This window comes from Parus major, chromosome 2 (genome assembly GCF_001522545.3).
Source record: "Parus major isolate Abel chromosome 2, Parus_major1.1, whole genome shotgun sequence".
NCBI lineage: Eukaryota > Metazoa > Chordata > Aves > Passeriformes > Paridae > Parus > Parus major.
The window spans coordinates 42,153,937-42,169,378 of NC_031769.1; the positions used below are offsets into that span (position 1 = coordinate 42,153,937).

The following is a 15,442-nucleotide window of genomic DNA, read 5'->3' on the forward strand; positions in this document are numbered from 1 at the left end:
ACTAATCCTCATGTAGAACTAGAGCACATACTTCCCTCCAAATATACCCACAGCTCTTTTCCTAAAAATCTAATGTATTTAAGATGTGTTTTCCAAGGATAATCCAGTTACTCAGTACGGTATTTCAAAACCATTACGATGCAAAGGAAGGAAGTATTTTAAGAAGGTTGAAACAAACGTAGCCTACAAAATCCTCTCATTGTAGTTTGTGTGAAGAGGATTATGGAAATAATATAATGCTGGATCCCAGATAAATCATTTCAGAACAACAGTTAGGGGAAAAAACCAAAACAACAAGACAATGAAGAAATCTCATTTGAAAGTCAGAGATGGAAAATAGAGCATTCAGAAATATCTTCTGAAATAAAACTGCATTCTTCCAGTTGTAGTCTGAAGAGCTTTGGCTTTGCAATCCCTTGGAAAATTGGTTATTGAAGCACTTTCCATTCTAGAAATCTAGTATATTTCCACCTGGATATGGCTTGGGTTTAACTCACACAGGACCAGGCATGCAAGTGACCAGTGTCCCTGAAACTACTATTTGTGGTGTATGAATATGGGCAATGAGACCAGGCCTATATTTATGCATCATAAACCAAAATATCCTACTGTTGTCTGTATAAATTCCCCTTTATAGAAAAATACTGAATTAAAAGTTCAGTATTCTTAACATTTAGTCTTGATGGTTTACCAGTCATTTTAGTAAAAAAACCAAACACCTGGTTAATTTTACTCAGATTTCTTGTCCACAGAATTCAATATATACTACAATATAGTGAGTTCCTCTTCAAAACAATCTACCTCAGGATTGATCTTGCACTTATTAGGCTTTACTGTTTATGTCTGAGTCCTTTCTGCTTGCTTTCCCGGGACAGTGATTTACGACAGCTGCCTGGCGTCGGGACAGCCAGGGACAGGTCTGCTGGGCTACACATTGCTTCATCAGGAAAATACCCAGTTAAAAACCAAACTCCGGATGCTCCCGCTGCCTCTCCAGGCCGGGCCTGTGGTGGGATCTGTCCTGCACTTAACTGCCAGACAGAACAAAACAAAATGGCAAAGCCACCCCTTTACGGGGGGAACTCTTTATGCTTCCAAGCGCTTAATGATAAACTTTCTAAAGCTGCTCCTTCGCCTTGGCCTGACACGCTCAAACCTCCTCCCTGCCAGCATCCACCTTCCCCTTCTTCCCGGGTTGGACCCCTCTGTGGGGAAAACACTCGTGGAGAGGAAAGACGGGCGCTGAGGGAGCGGACGGGGAGGAGACAGGTGCTAGAGGCGCGGAAGGGAAAGGGGAGGAGAAGAGCACTGAAGGTAATAGGAGGGAAGAGGGGAGACGGGCCATGAGGGGTCAGGAGGGAAGAGGGGAGACGGGCAATGAGGGGACAGGAGGGAAGAGGGGAGACGGGCCATGTGGGGATAGGAGAGAAAAGGGGAGACGGGCCATGTGGGGATAGGAGGGAAGGGGGGAGACGGGAGATGACAGGGCAAGAGGGTAGCGGGTAAGAAAGGCGCTGAGTGGGGACGAAGCCCCGCGATGGCGGAGCGAACGAGGCGAGGAGAGCAGTGGGGTGGGCGCGGCAGAAGGAGCAGCGCAGCCGGAGGACGGGACGGGAGCGGGGAGGAAGGGGCGGCCGCGGGGGAGGCGCTCACAGCGGATGGTGTGGAAGGAGGCTTTGGGCCGCCGCTCGAAGCTCTCGCCCAGCTGCAGCGGGTGCTCCTCCTTGTCCAGCAGCGAGTTCGCCGAGCCGTTCATGGCCCCGCTCCCGGCCGGGCCGGTCCCTTCCCTCTCCTCCGTGCGCTGCCACCCGGCGTCCTCCCGGAAATTCTTGCCTTTCCCTTCCGGGAACCCTCTGCGGGGCTGGCGGCGGGTACGGCGGGACGAGGCGGGGGCCCGGGGCCGGGCTGGGGCTGCTGCCCCGGGGAGGGTCCCCGGGGAGGTGGGAGCCCGGCGCTCCCCGCCCTCGGCAGGGCAGAGCAGGGCAGGGCAGGAGGGGCCTTCCTTTCCTTCCCCGCCGGGGTGTCCGAGCCTCGGCTAGGCTGGGGCAGGAGCTGCTAGAGGGAAGCCGGTTCCGTGTGGGGGGACCGGGAGATCTCATAGAAGTGTTATATGTTTGTGGGCTTAGCTCTGGATTAAACACCTTTAAAAGGTTCTTTAGCTAAGCATGGGCTGTTGCAACTGAGGTTATCTTCGCGCTGCCTTCCCACCCCAGCAGACGCGTCACTGAAAGGACTGGCCTGCGTTTGTTTGTTTCCCTCGCTCGCTCTGTGAGGAAATAATGGAGCGTGCCTAGAATATGGGCGTGTGTAGAAATAGGGCAGAAATTTTGATGATTAAGTTTCTGTTCGTTTGTTTTGAGAATATGGTGTGCTTGAAGAGACATCCTTTCAGAGGACCCTCCTCTCCATAACCTCTTCTGCTGTTTTTGGTGGAAAAAGGGGTGTGCCTGTGAAACTGGACCAAATTCTGACAGTTCTTTTTTTCATTTACACGGTTACATATTTTATGTTTCTGTTTGTATCATGACATGTATATATCATGATAGCATCGTATCTAGTGTATATATAACATGTGCCTAACTATGCATTATATGTCTCATAGAATGTATTTTATCGTAAGACAAAATGACTAAGTGGAGTACTACTCTTTTTTGTTTGTTTGTTTTAGGGTGTGTGTTGTTGTGTTTTTCTCGTTTCCTTTTTGGTGAATTGACACCAATGCCTGGCTCTGAGCCCTGATGTACACGAGTAGTTTGTGTTTGCTACCTAGGCTTCCCTGGGAGCCACTGGGCCATCCTAGAGGATCTGCATGCTTATGACAAGGCAGATGTCAGAACCAGTTTAACATCAGAATAAATATCTGGGTCCCTTTCCAGCCTATGCTGGAAATAAAGCTTTTTGTTAACTTCTGAAAATAAAACCACCTGTGACTGCTAAAACCTGTGTGAATCCTCGGGAGGAGGCAGTGGGAGGGATGCTGGCACAGGCCAGCTCTGGGTGTTTTGGCCACAGTACTGGTTTTGTTCTCTTCTTTAGGTGACATGGTGTTATAAATGCTGTTGTTTTCAGCAGTATTTTCTCACAGAGCTGAGAGCAGGAAGGAGAAATGCTAACATGAATACACTTGAATTAACTTCATTAATTTTAATGTGACTTTTAAATGTCATCTGTTCTTCAGTAACCTTTTTTTCTAAAGTGTTCTAACTGAGGTTAATGAGAAACAAAGCCCTTGCTTTCCCTCTCAAGTCTCTTTTAGTGAAAATAAAGTTAGAGCTGCACCATCTTTTTCTTGTTGGGTAGCTTTCTAGGATGCAGAGGGAAGACCAGGAGACGCTGAAGTATCTTCTTTGACTTTGACATCAGTGTGATGTTGTATATGGTTCTTAGTTTAAATTAAGGTTTTCTGAAATTAGGAGAAATCTGGTGACATGGAAATCCATCAGGTAGGAGAGATCACTAAAGTTGTAGTAAGTGCATACTGTAATTATTTCTCATTTTTAATTCTGCTTCTAGATCCTCACTTATTTTACCTAAGTTAAACGATGGAACCATACGCTAAAGAAAAAAAATCATCCTTGGGTCTTTGGTGTTCATGTTTGTGTGAAAGAATCTAGGATGTTCCAAGAAAAGGTGTCAGCTAATTGCTTAAATATAGTAACAACATCTACTGAAGATGGCGCTTTCCAAAAAAAAGGCCATAGTGCTCGAGTCCTTAGCCCAGAAGAAGCAGAAAAACTGGAAAAAGATCAGGTTTTGGTGTCTGAGTTCAAACAACTAAAACTGGAGAAAGAGGCACAGAAGAACTGGGATCTATTTTACAAAAGAAACAGCACCAATTTCTTCAAAGACAGACATTGGACAACCAGAGAGTTTCAAGAATTAAAGGCATGTCGTGAGGTGAGATCCATACAATTCTGCTGTAAAAGATGAGATTGATTGTTTCCAGTCAGTTCTTTCCAGGGGAGTTAATAATACTTAGAACAAAGCCATTTGGGTAAGAGCTGACATGTGTAAAGTTTGCAGTGCCCTGTGTATTTTCTTTTAATATCAAAGTTGACTTCTCAGAATCAGATGCATCAGTTCAGTTTCAGTTTATAATTGGTCCTTACTGGATGGGGATGCTGTTCATAGAATTCTGGATGCTGAGAATGAAGTCTGGAATATTTGGTTTTTGAGTCCTAAAGTAGACAGCTTGTCTCTCTGTGTGCAAGCTGGTGCACTTCAGTACACTGCTTTAAAGAAAAGCATCCAGAATTGCAGGCTAATTGCTGAACACAGTTAAGGGGATAGCCAGATGCATCTGTTGTTCCTTATAGCTGAATCAAAGACAAGACAGAAATGGCACAAGTATGTTGATTACTTAAGGAGTAGATGACTGAAGAAATATTAATATGTTCTAAAATGATTTCTAATTTTGCAGAAATCAGGATGTCTGTGTTTAGTGTCAGATTATGCAGTGCCTGTCTACTTTGGTTTTTTTGAAGAATCATAATTAAAATTGATTATGGCTTTTAAAATGCTGTTTGAAGAGTGTCTCTGCTCATATGATGAGAAAACAAATGTTTTGTCATGTATTGCTTCCTCCCTAGTTTGCAGATCAAAAACTGACCATTCTGGAAGCAGGCTGTGGGGTTGGGAACTGCTTGTTTCCACTCTTAGAAGAAGATCTGAATATTTTTGCATATGCCTGTGATTTCTCTCCTAGAGCTGTTGAGTATGTGAAGGTTGGTGTGATATTTGAAACTTCTTTCAGAGTGTTTTTCAGTAGCTTCTAAAATTCCAAATGACTGTAACAACAGACTTCTCTTGGCTTCCTTTTTGTAAGAAGGGTAGAATGTGCGTTGCCAAAAAAATTGAGACTGATGCACTTCAGTGGAGATCCTATGTAGGAAGCCAAATCATTGCTCAAGACTTGGCTTTTCAGTGTCAAATTAGAGCATTGTTGTATATTACTTGAATGATTTATGAAGATAGTGTTTTTTGGGAGCACTACTATGTCTCTGCTGACTGTGCAGTATAAGCAAAATTTGTTTGTCATGGAATCTTGCCCTTAATAGAGGGAGTCCCAAGGAGAACCTTGAAAACAAGGCTGGGAAAATTATTGTTAAAGAAATTTGTGACCTGATTAGAAGTAGGTATGTTTACACTTAGTAGTGGGTACTTCAGTCCAAAGTTGAGGCTTGCAGCAGGGCTGGTGGGAGCTTTGGGCTTTAAAAGTCTTTAATAAGTTTGTAATGACAGGTAAATTTCTATATATCTATTAATTGAAAGCATTTTTACCAAGAACCCCAAGACACAGCATTTTTCATGGGGAAGATGGGAAGAAATACCTGTGGCAAACAGAAAAGGACAGCAGCTCCCTGGGATGTTGTGGCTGCACTCCAAGATGAGGTTGGGCTGAGTGTGTACCCTGGGTTTTGGATAACTTAACAGCATCTGCCTCCACAGCTCTTTCTGAATTTATTTTTTGCCAAGACCAGGTTGTTTTTTTTTTCAGCAGCAAAACTGAGGGCTACAGCAGCCCAGCTGCAGGTTATGTGACAGGAATCCCAATTGTTTGCAGTCAACCTGTAGATCAAGAGCTTTACTTTCATCACCCTGTAATAAGTAATTTCTTTCAGTAGTATTTATGTTTTCTTTAAGCAGTAGAAGCAGGAGTAAAACAGAAGTGATATGTTTTCTGAATGGTCTTAATGCACTTTCCTTCTCAAATTAACGGGAACAGACTATTCCACTAGTTGTAGTTTCACTACTGTAGTTAGCAGCAAAGAATTTCTGATTGCAGTAGCCACCTGTTGGAAGTTAATATTCTCTTGCCACTGTGTTTTATGTCTCTCTACTGATGAATTTCACAAGATTTTTACTTTATTGTAGCAACAAATGCTGTTGATTTTCAGTGAAAGCTTGCTCTTTTAATTTCCCTAGAAAAATGCCTTATATAGTACTGAAAGATGTAAAGTGTTCCAGTGTGATCTTACCAAAGATGATCTTCTAGACAATATTCCAGCAGATTCCGTGGATGTTGTCACACTTATATTTGTGCTTTCTGCCATTCATCCTGACAAAATGCATCTTGTCCTGAGGAACATTTACAAGGTAAAACCAGCTGAATTTACTGCCTTTAAACCACTTCTTTTTAGCTCAAAAGTACATTTTTTTCTTTGAGAAAATCACTCTCTTCTAATGGTGATTTTTCATATTATATTCCATGGATGTATTTTGTTAGTTCACCAAGTATGCAGGAATAAAATATGTTTTATAATGTCCTTTTTTTTTTTCCTACTGGTATTGTGAAATGGTTTGGATTGAGGCTTAATTCATGCCATCAGTGTAACAAAAATATATATAAAATATGGCCTTCATGTACCTGAAAGTAACGTACAGGAAAGATGGAGAGAGTTTTTTACAAGAAAGAGTATGTACTGACAAGGAAAGGGGAATGGATTCAAATTGAGAGTGGGTTTAGATTAGATAGTAGGAAGGAATTCTTTAGGGAGGTGCTGGCACAGGTTATCCAGAGAAGTTGTGGATGCCCTGCTCCTGGGAGTGTTCAAGGCCAGGCTAGATTGAGCTTTGTGCATGTTGATCTGGTGGAAGTTGTCTCTGCCCATGGCAGTGGGATTGGAAACAGATGATCTTTCAGGCCCCTTCCATCCCAGGCCACTCTATGGTTTTAAAGCTGTAACTTGGGTTGAATGCTGTGAATGATGTTTATATATTGCAGAGATGTCTGTGTTCATAAGGTGTGAATGATAGCGAGCCAGAATTAACTTCCAGAGATCCAGTGACCTGCAGTTAGGATGTTGCTGGTATTATTAAATGTATTTGACCTGTGGTGATTTAGAAGTAGAGGCTCAGAAGTCAACATTAATCTAGAGAGACAGCCCCCCAAAATGTCTTTGTCAGTTAATAGACTAGGATAGGCCCATCTAAAGAGTGGTTTAAACTACCTGAATTGTGATTGTTCTGAATTTCCCTGAGATGTCATGTATTGACTGCAGAGCCAACGTATTTTTTTATTTTTGCATATGTGTTTATTAAGGGTCTTGTATTTTCTGATATTATTTGGCTTATTATCAGTAGTTTAAAAAAGTAGTATTAGGGGTTTTTTGCATATCTCCACCTGTTTTCCAAAATCAGGATTGGTTCTTAGCTCATATAAATATTTAGACAACTAAAATCAGCATGAGCAATGACCATGTATATATAAATTTTAAACTCTTTATAGCTTGTTTTCTTTACAAAAAGCAATTTAAAAAAAATCCATGATGCATTTTCCTATAATTGTTTCTTATTTATTTCTCAACATATTGCAACATTCTTCTTTCTCCATGAAAAAAGAAGTGTCACGATATTCTAAATTTTATTGTTTATCATTAAACAAAATCAGATGCTAAACAGGATAATAGTTAACAGAAAAAGTTGGGAATTTTTGTTAAACTGTATGTTTTCTTCTTTTCTTTGTGTTTGAAGAGTGTTTCTAATTTAATTGATCAGCACCCGAACAGGTATTCTAAAATTAGTTGTACTCTTTTGTTCATGGGGAAACATTTTTAAGAGTCAGTGCAGTTTTTACACAACTTTTTTGTTGCACAGAGAATGAATTATATCTTTATCTATCAATATCTATGTCTATATATAGATGTAGATATAGATATTTATCTCACTGTTGTATTGACTGTGTTAGTCTACCTTGTCTTAGTTACCTGTGTCCGTATGTGTACACAAATACATATACCTATATATGACTAAATCTGTTTAGCTTATTAAAGCATGTGTGTATTATGTGGCAGGTGTTAAAACCAGGCAAGTGTGTCCTGTTCCGAGACTATGGCCTGTATGATCATGCAATGCTCAGGTTTAAATCTGGCAGCAAACTTGGGGAAAACTTCTATGTCAGACAAGATGGGACAAGGTCGTATTTTTTTACTGAAGGTAAGATACACTGTAGAGTGCTTTCATTTCTGTGAATCTTCTGCTCCAACTTTCTCCAGGGAACTGCCAACATGCCCATGGAAATTTTATTTTGTGTGGATGAACCGTTAAATTGTGGTTTATTTAATTTACCATCCTTTTTGGGAAGAAGCAGTTATTTAGACTGGCAGAACTTTGTGGAGCACTTTCTTGTTTACAAGCTTGTTGTATGTGCTGTAATTCTTCAAGAGCAGCAGTTTCTGAATTTGCTGCATTTCATTCAGATTTGTTACCTAAGGGGAAAAGACCTATGTTCAGTAAGAGAATTGATCATCTTCATGAAGCAAGTAAGCAGTTCTTTTGGCATCATTCTTTGTGCAGGGCTATTTCTGGTGAGCAGGATGAGGTCTATTGACTTCTAAAAGCAGAACCGCAACTGCAGCACTGAGAAGCTTGTGTACAAATCCTGCTGGGATAGCACTGACTAGCTGTGCTCAGTCTGTCTTCTAGGGCTTGTTTTTTAGTGAAGACAATGCAAAAAAACACATTTCCATGTGATACAGTATTTAGTTTTTGTTCAGTGCTCATAATGGTTCAGGAGGAAGGGTGGTTACTGCAGTTTACTGGTGGAGAATTGAAGCACAGAGATACAAAGGAATTTGCTTAGACTCTCACAATGAGTTGGGATTATAGCTCAGCTATAGCTTCTAACTCCCAGTTCCTCGTGCTAAACTCATTACTCCCCCCTATCACTTGTGGAGCATTATGTAATAAGAGCTGTGAATTTATTTCTGTGGGGCTCTTTGTTCTTAGTCTAAAGCAAAATACAGCCACTGAAGAGATCGATTTGGAGCCAAGTAAATGTTATTCATATTTTATGCCATAACATATTACCTAATTGCTTCTGATTTATAAAAAACATTAATCTTGCCTGAGCTCCCCCTATTCTTCATAGGACAGTGATGAAATCTAAGATAATGCAGGCTGTGCTACAGCTTCATTGAAGCATTTCTAGAGCTGTTATTTATTGAGTGATGTTTAGTTCTGTTTAAACAATTAGCTGTTACAAAGAGAATGGAAGCTAAAGGGAACAAATAAGGGACTGACCTAGCAGTGGAATTTTAAATCTCATTTTTATTGTGTTTTAGAATAGTTTCTTAATAAGAAGTTCATTGCTACTATGCATGTTTCCTTTGGGAGAAGAATTGAGATAGGGACCAGGAAGAGGAAGGAAGGAGAAAAGAGAGAATTTTTTTTTATATTGCTCATGTGAGCAATTGTTTTTCCATGGGCTGGTCTGTGACTGTCTCACAGATCACCTCTACTCCCATTTTTAATCATTATGATCTCGTTCATTTCGCTGGTTTTCATATAAACATTGCTTAATGCTTGAGAATTCTTTTGTTACTGGAGACATGACTCCCATCATTTCCACAGAGGTTGCAACCCTTGCTATTTTTCATTTCTTTTGCACTACATTGGTACACCAAGTAATTGCTACATGGGGTGATTTGAATTATACTTATTTATAATATGTCTGGCCTCGGATAACAACACAGAATTTCTCTCATAGGGAAGAAAATCCATTCTTCTACTGCTTCTAATTCTACTTAGTAGTACTTAGTAGTAGTAGTAGTAATAATACTTCTACTGCTAAATCTGTGGAGGAATGAATGGTTGTAGTTTTGTTTTATGAAATATGTGCAACTTCCTTACAATAAGATAAGGTCCACAATTGAGTGCTGTTTGTTTATATTTCATTGGTGTGGGTCCCCCATTTTACATGAACACACAGTGTTGACAGCCATGGTGGGCTTTGGTTGATACAATCCTGCAGTGCCACAGAAGTGGGTGGTCTCATTTTCCTCAACATACCATCTCTAGTGGTGCTTCCTGAACCCACATGATCACTGTTTGATCAAGCTAATCCCCCTGGGCAGTGAAATATGGAGTGTCTTTGTTTTCTATTAAGTAACACAAGTTTAGAACAGCTTAAATTTACTGTGAAATTGCTGCCTGAGTAAGTGAATTGAGGTGCAGGAAAGGAAAAATGATGATTTTTAATTAATATGACTAGTCAGTAGCATGAGCAGACTTTTCTGCTGCACAGGTCACTCTGTTAGTGAAGTGCTTCTGCCTTCCTTAAGGGAGAAATGCTTTGAGTAAAATTTTTTTGTTTATGGAGAATACTTTCAGTTCAGCTTACTGGAGTCTTGGTACCCCCATATCCTCTTTGCCATTTTGTCAGTTTTTCTGTTGAGCAATTGCATGTACCATAGGGTGTTATTCTCCCCTGAGCAGAGGTGCATCTGCACAGCTGGATTACCTTTGAAATATTTATGGTAAGTGATGTCTTCAGCTAGTGAAGGTCAGCTGCACAAAGGGAAAATGCACTGGTATCAGTCACAATGAGAATGACAAGGCTTAATAAAAATAAAAGATGTAGCAATTTTTGGAAATTCAACTGAGTAACTAGTTTAAGCCCCAGTTTTACAAGCTGTTTTGCTTAGGTTGATGTTTCTAAAGGAGATCTTTATTGATTTTTATTCAGCAGTCTGCCCACATAGAACAGCTTGAAATCTGAAGGCCTGTGTGATTTTCATGCTGTAACACATAAGAACATATGCTTATATAAATGCTGTCTGGTGTTTTAAAAATAGCTTAAACATAATATTTAATTTTTTTTTTCCATTCTCTTCCAGAGTTCTTATTTCAGCTTTTCAAGGCTGAGGGATATGAGCAAGTGGTCAATGAATATGTGCAGCGAGAAACTGTGAATAGGAAAGAAGACTTGCATGTTCCAAGAGTTTTTCTTCAAAGCAAATTTCAAAAGCCTTTCAGTGAGACAAGTTCTTGCTGATTAGCAACAGCATTGCTTGTTTGAAATGGAAGCTAGCACATCAGCTGTGTACTCATCTTTCTGGTGAACCAAAAATGACAGCACCCAGTATCTCCTGTTGGTTTCCATCTTAGGATACAAAATATGAATGCCATTTTAATTCAATTTAATATTTAATTCCATTTTAAGACAGTTTAGTGATGCAGGCAGCCTGTTGAGCATCTGTATTCCTGCTTCTAAAATAAAACCTGTGCAACATTGTTGGAGGATGAGGTAAAGCATAAAAGTAAACTTCCATTTTTATTAAAAACTATTTTAAAATAAGTCTCCTGTATTTCCTGTCACTTGTGATTTTTGAGGCTTGTTAAATTTACAATATTTAATTTACTTGCAGTACTTTTAGGACTTCTGAGTGTACTTCCTCAGATACAGAAATGAAACAGACTCAGTGAGCAGTGTAGTGTAAGCTGCCTTAATATTTTAATAATGGTATCTTTTTAATATGCTCAGCATTTAGATGTGTAAACAAATGTTTATATTCTAAGTAAGATCCTAATTTATCTGATTTCATGCTTGAAAAAGCATGTTTGTGGATCAGGTTGTATTTATCCCTAATTAATTTAAGATGTTCTTAATTTAATGTGCAGAAATATTTGAAGTTTTGCAAGCCAGTTTCCTTTTTGAAACTGAAATCAGCAAGTCAGGAATATTTTCTTTGATATGAAGTGTAGTCACCTGCTTCTTTCCTGGGCAGAGGACTTAATTCTTTTCTGTCACTCTCAGGAAAGTTGTGTTGGTCTTTGTCCTTGCTGCCACTAAAAGCCATTGTACTGTTGCTGCTGCTGACATAATTGCTTGAAGGAACTTCATCTTTTCCTTACAGCTCTTTGCACTGTGGCACTTTGCAATGCAGGACCTTTTCTGTGTTTTTGTATGATGTAGTTTCAAAATCATGCCTGGGGTCTTTAACCTGCATTTTGAACAGCTGCATTGCAGCAGAGGAAGCCCAGAAGTGTCTGGTGACTTGTGCAATGGCCTGTGTTGATCCTGTATAATGTACACAATTTGCAACAGGGGAAATTCCAGTGAAATACTAAGGAGTGATCAAATACTGGGCCAGGGCCCAGAGAAGTTGTGGAGCTTGCATTCTTGAGAATACTTGGAATAAGACTGGCCAAGGCCTTGAGCATCCTGTGGCTTTGAGGGGGGCCCTGTTCTGAGTAGGGATTCCATCTCTGGCTGTATATATGAGAATGTGATTGCTTGACTCAAGCTGTCATTCCACTGGACTTGTGTGCTGTTAGATGACCCAGTCATACACATCTGATGTTGACCAGAGGTGACTTTTTTCCTCTGTTTATGACATAAGATACAGTAATATTTTTTTTTCCAGGCTCTTAACACTGAGTGTATGTGCATGAAACAAAAGAAATAATAATTTTCCAGCCTGAAGCCTAATGTTACAAAATTAACCAGTCAATTTTTTTAAAAAAAAATTGGAACTGCCAAAGGTCTTATTCAGTTGATATGGTTAGAAATAAATTTGCAACAGAACACAAGTCTTTGACCTCAGAGGAAAAATGCCTAAATCACTCACAATTCTCCTAATGACTTTTTGAGGAGGGTTATTACATGTCATCTCCTTTTTTTATGGAGAGTATTATCCCAGAGATTTATGCATTGCTGGCCCCTGCTGTGCAACCCATTAGCTCTTTCTGCCATGCTAGTAATAAATATCTAGTAACATTTATAGTAAATGAAAAGCTGTGCTGAAAATGGATATAACAATGACAGCACTATTCTAATCTGAGCTATCATTATTTGCTGGCTTTCATCAGCACATGTTCATCTTTAGCACAGCAGTTTTCCAATGACTACATGTAGTCAGAGGTCTGTTGATATTTAGTGGTGTTTGCAGCCTCTAAATCCAAGTGCCTTTCAGGACTGGAGGCTTGGTCCTTTTTGAGTATACAGCATATAAATGAGACTGAAGGAATGCCTTGCCTTATCATAGTGCTTTGTGTTTGTCATCATATGCAAAAGCAAGTGGAATGAACTATTCATCCCCAAAAAGAAATGAGATGTAGGCAAGAATCAAAAATACTAATCAGAAGTCAGCCCAATAGACTTAGCTGCAGACTGCCAGTGAGTTCCTTTTTACACTGAACTAACTATTGCCAGAACAATAATACATGTTTTTGTGTGTGTCTACAGCTTCATTATTTCTGTGTACACTTTATTGTGTAGCAGCATGTTAAACGGAGAGCACTATTTCTGACTTTTTTATTATATCTTATTCAGTCTCATTACCTTCAAAATACCTTCAAAATAAAGTAGCATGCATTAATGCCACTGCCAGAAAGATCTTCTGCTATAGTTCTCATAAAGCAGATGTTATTTGGAGAAGAATGGTCAGAAAGGTTAATTTGGTTTCTATGACTCTGCTTCTGCGGACTTTAAATCATGGCAATTTTTTTGTAACTGTGGTAGAGTTTGAGGAAGTTGAGTCAGCTTTAAGAAATCCTTGCCTCATCATGTGAGACACAGTAACTGATGGGTTGCATGTGGTTGTTGTAGTGCTGAGTAAAGTGGATCTACTCCCCCCCAACTCTTCAGCCTGCCCAAGCTCAAGTAAGCTCATCAGCAGCACAGGCCAACAATACCTGTGCCTTGTATCCTCACCTGAAGGAACTGCAGTGATAGGATAAGGAGTTACTGGTTCAGACTGAAAGAGGGGCAGCTTAGGTTAGGTAAGTGGATATAAGAGATATTAGGAAAAAATTCTTTACTGTGAGGGTAGTGAGGCACTGGAACAGGTTGCCCAGAGGAGTTTGGGATGTCTCATCCCTGGCAGTGTTCAAGGCCAGGCTGGATAGAGAGACTCTGAACAACCATGGCAGGGGGATTTGAATTAGATGATCTTTAAGGTCCTTTACAACCCAAACTATTCTGTGTAGAACTGTCCTTAGGGAGATGTAGTCATCAGGGATAATGGTCTTAAAATTACTTGAAAAAAGCATATATGTGCTGAATCATGCTCACCTTGCACGAGCAAGCTACTATGCTGTGATTGAAATAAATGTCCTCATTGTTCTTTGATTTAAGCTGTCTGCAATCAATGAAGGCTGCTGAGCTGACTGGATTGTCTGTAGAAGACCTGCTTTTTGTTCCCCTTAAGATGAACTAGCTGCTGTATCTGGCAAGCATAAATAGTAAGTTTCTTTATCTCAACACCCTGTTCTGAGCAATATTTAGGATAGAAGAAAATAATTGTTGAAGTAAGGGGACTGAAAAAACAACAATTTTTTTTTTAATGTTTTGGTGCCCTATGTTTACATTTTCTGATGTTTAATAAAGTATGAACTTGGATTAAGGCTTTTCCTGAAGTCTGGGAATCCTAAATGCCACTTTTCAGTGGGGGATTTTCTGATGTCTCCTCCTGGAGTTGGACAGCATGTATTAAAGAATGATGTTAATGAGCAGTGCTTCGGTGAGGACATGGGTAAGGTCTGACTGTCAAATATTTTAATCACATTTACAGAAGTATGAAGTCTTTAAATTATCTGACATTGTGTGTCCTTTCTGTCAAATGACAGCTTCTGTCAAATTTGGTTGATGTTGTCTGATGTCTGACAACAAGCTATGACTGGACAGAAATCCACACAGGTATTGTTTCTATACTATATGGATGGGTGAGCTTTCTTTCCTTAGAAATATGCACTACTGAGAAAAAAGCACTTGAACTTTAAGGTGATAGTATCACAGCAGGTTTTATGTGGTTCATTTGGTAGCTAAAAAGCTACTTCAGGCGTATCTTTCAGGTACCTGAAATCTCCTTGGGTTCCAAAGGCAGAATATTTGAGTAATTAATACAATACTACAGCCATGGTTGATTGTGCATCACTTCTATGAAACCAACTGCTATAAAAGTGGGACCTGAAACTCCAGCAGCTGTAAGCATCAGCAGTCAACTGTAAAACACACAGCCTTGGTCTCCTAGGAGAAAACTGGTATATAAAATCAAAAAAGGTCATTTATATGCTCACCTGTTATAATATTTTTTGCTTGATCTGTTGAACAGGTCATACATCGGAATATACTGAGAGATACAAATTACAAATTAGGAAGTGCTTTATGAAAGAGTTAGTTGAAAGATAAATATATATATATATATATATATATACACACACATATTTGGAGAGGATATCAGTGTTGAGAATTAGTGTGTGAAGGAAAAATGGTGAGATTATGTTTAAGTTTCTGGGGAAAAACAAATACCTGAGTTTCATAGACCAGGGATGACATAATTAAATAAGCTGTTCATTTGAAAAGTGAAATTTTAGGAATAGAAGCCTGCAGGTTCCAAAACTAGACTGATGTTCCAGGGAGGCAGAAAGGTGGCATCTGATAGTTTGTGGTATTAGTAATACATGCAAGACTCCGTGGGAAGCAGAATTTTATATTGGAAAGATATTGCTGAGATACAATTAGTGAAAATAGGTAAGTATTTTTTAAGGAGTTTTACCTTACCATAATGTAGCTGTGATGAATTTTTCACTGGTTATGATTGCTATTAGGAAAGACTGTGAGCCATTTCAAACATTTGGGAGCAAACATTTGCTAGTTATACATGCTGCAAAAACATCTGACCCTTGGGTGCAGTAGGCTCAGGATATGAGTATGTTTGTG

At 39.7% G+C, this 15,442-nt stretch overlaps 2 protein-coding genes across 5 annotated transcripts in view; one reads left to right on the forward strand and one right to left on the reverse strand.

Annotated features, from left to right (window-relative positions):
- The window catches only part of EAF1 (ELL associated factor 1), a 20,799-nt gene extending 18,985 nt beyond the window's left edge, over nucleotides 1-1,814 (reverse strand). The window contains exon 1 of the mRNA XM_015619031.3: nucleotides 1,654-1,814. Within this exon, the coding sequence (XP_015474517.1) occupies nucleotides 1,654-1,756 (103 nt within the window). The 5' untranslated portion in view covers nucleotides 1,757-1,814. The remainder of the gene's footprint in view (nucleotides 1-1,653) is intronic.
- Nucleotides 1,783-14,127, forward strand: METTL6 (methyltransferase like 6). Of its 4 annotated transcripts, XR_001519629.1 has the most exons (7): nucleotides 1,783-1,871; nucleotides 3,514-3,897; nucleotides 4,590-4,724; nucleotides 5,926-6,096; nucleotides 7,794-7,935; nucleotides 10,617-11,026; nucleotides 13,859-14,127. XR_001519629.1 is itself a non-coding variant. In XM_015619027.2 (6 exons), exons 2-6 carry the CDS (start codon nucleotides 3,616-3,618, stop codon nucleotides 10,772-10,774), a joined length of 888 nt encoding a protein of 295 aa, XP_015474513.1. In that variant the 5' UTR covers nucleotides 1,783-1,871; nucleotides 3,514-3,615; the 3' UTR covers nucleotides 10,775-11,077. The 4 variants fall into 4 exon arrangements, 3 of the variants coding, with proteins under 3 accessions (XP_015474513.1, XP_015474516.1, XP_033367819.1); XM_015619027.2 differs by lacking the exon at nucleotides 13,859-14,127 and having other exon boundaries at nucleotides 10,617-11,077; XM_015619030.2 differs by lacking the exons at nucleotides 4,590-4,724; nucleotides 13,859-14,127 and having other exon boundaries at nucleotides 10,617-11,077.
- The last annotated feature ends 1,315 nt before the right edge of the window (nucleotides 14,128-15,442 follow it).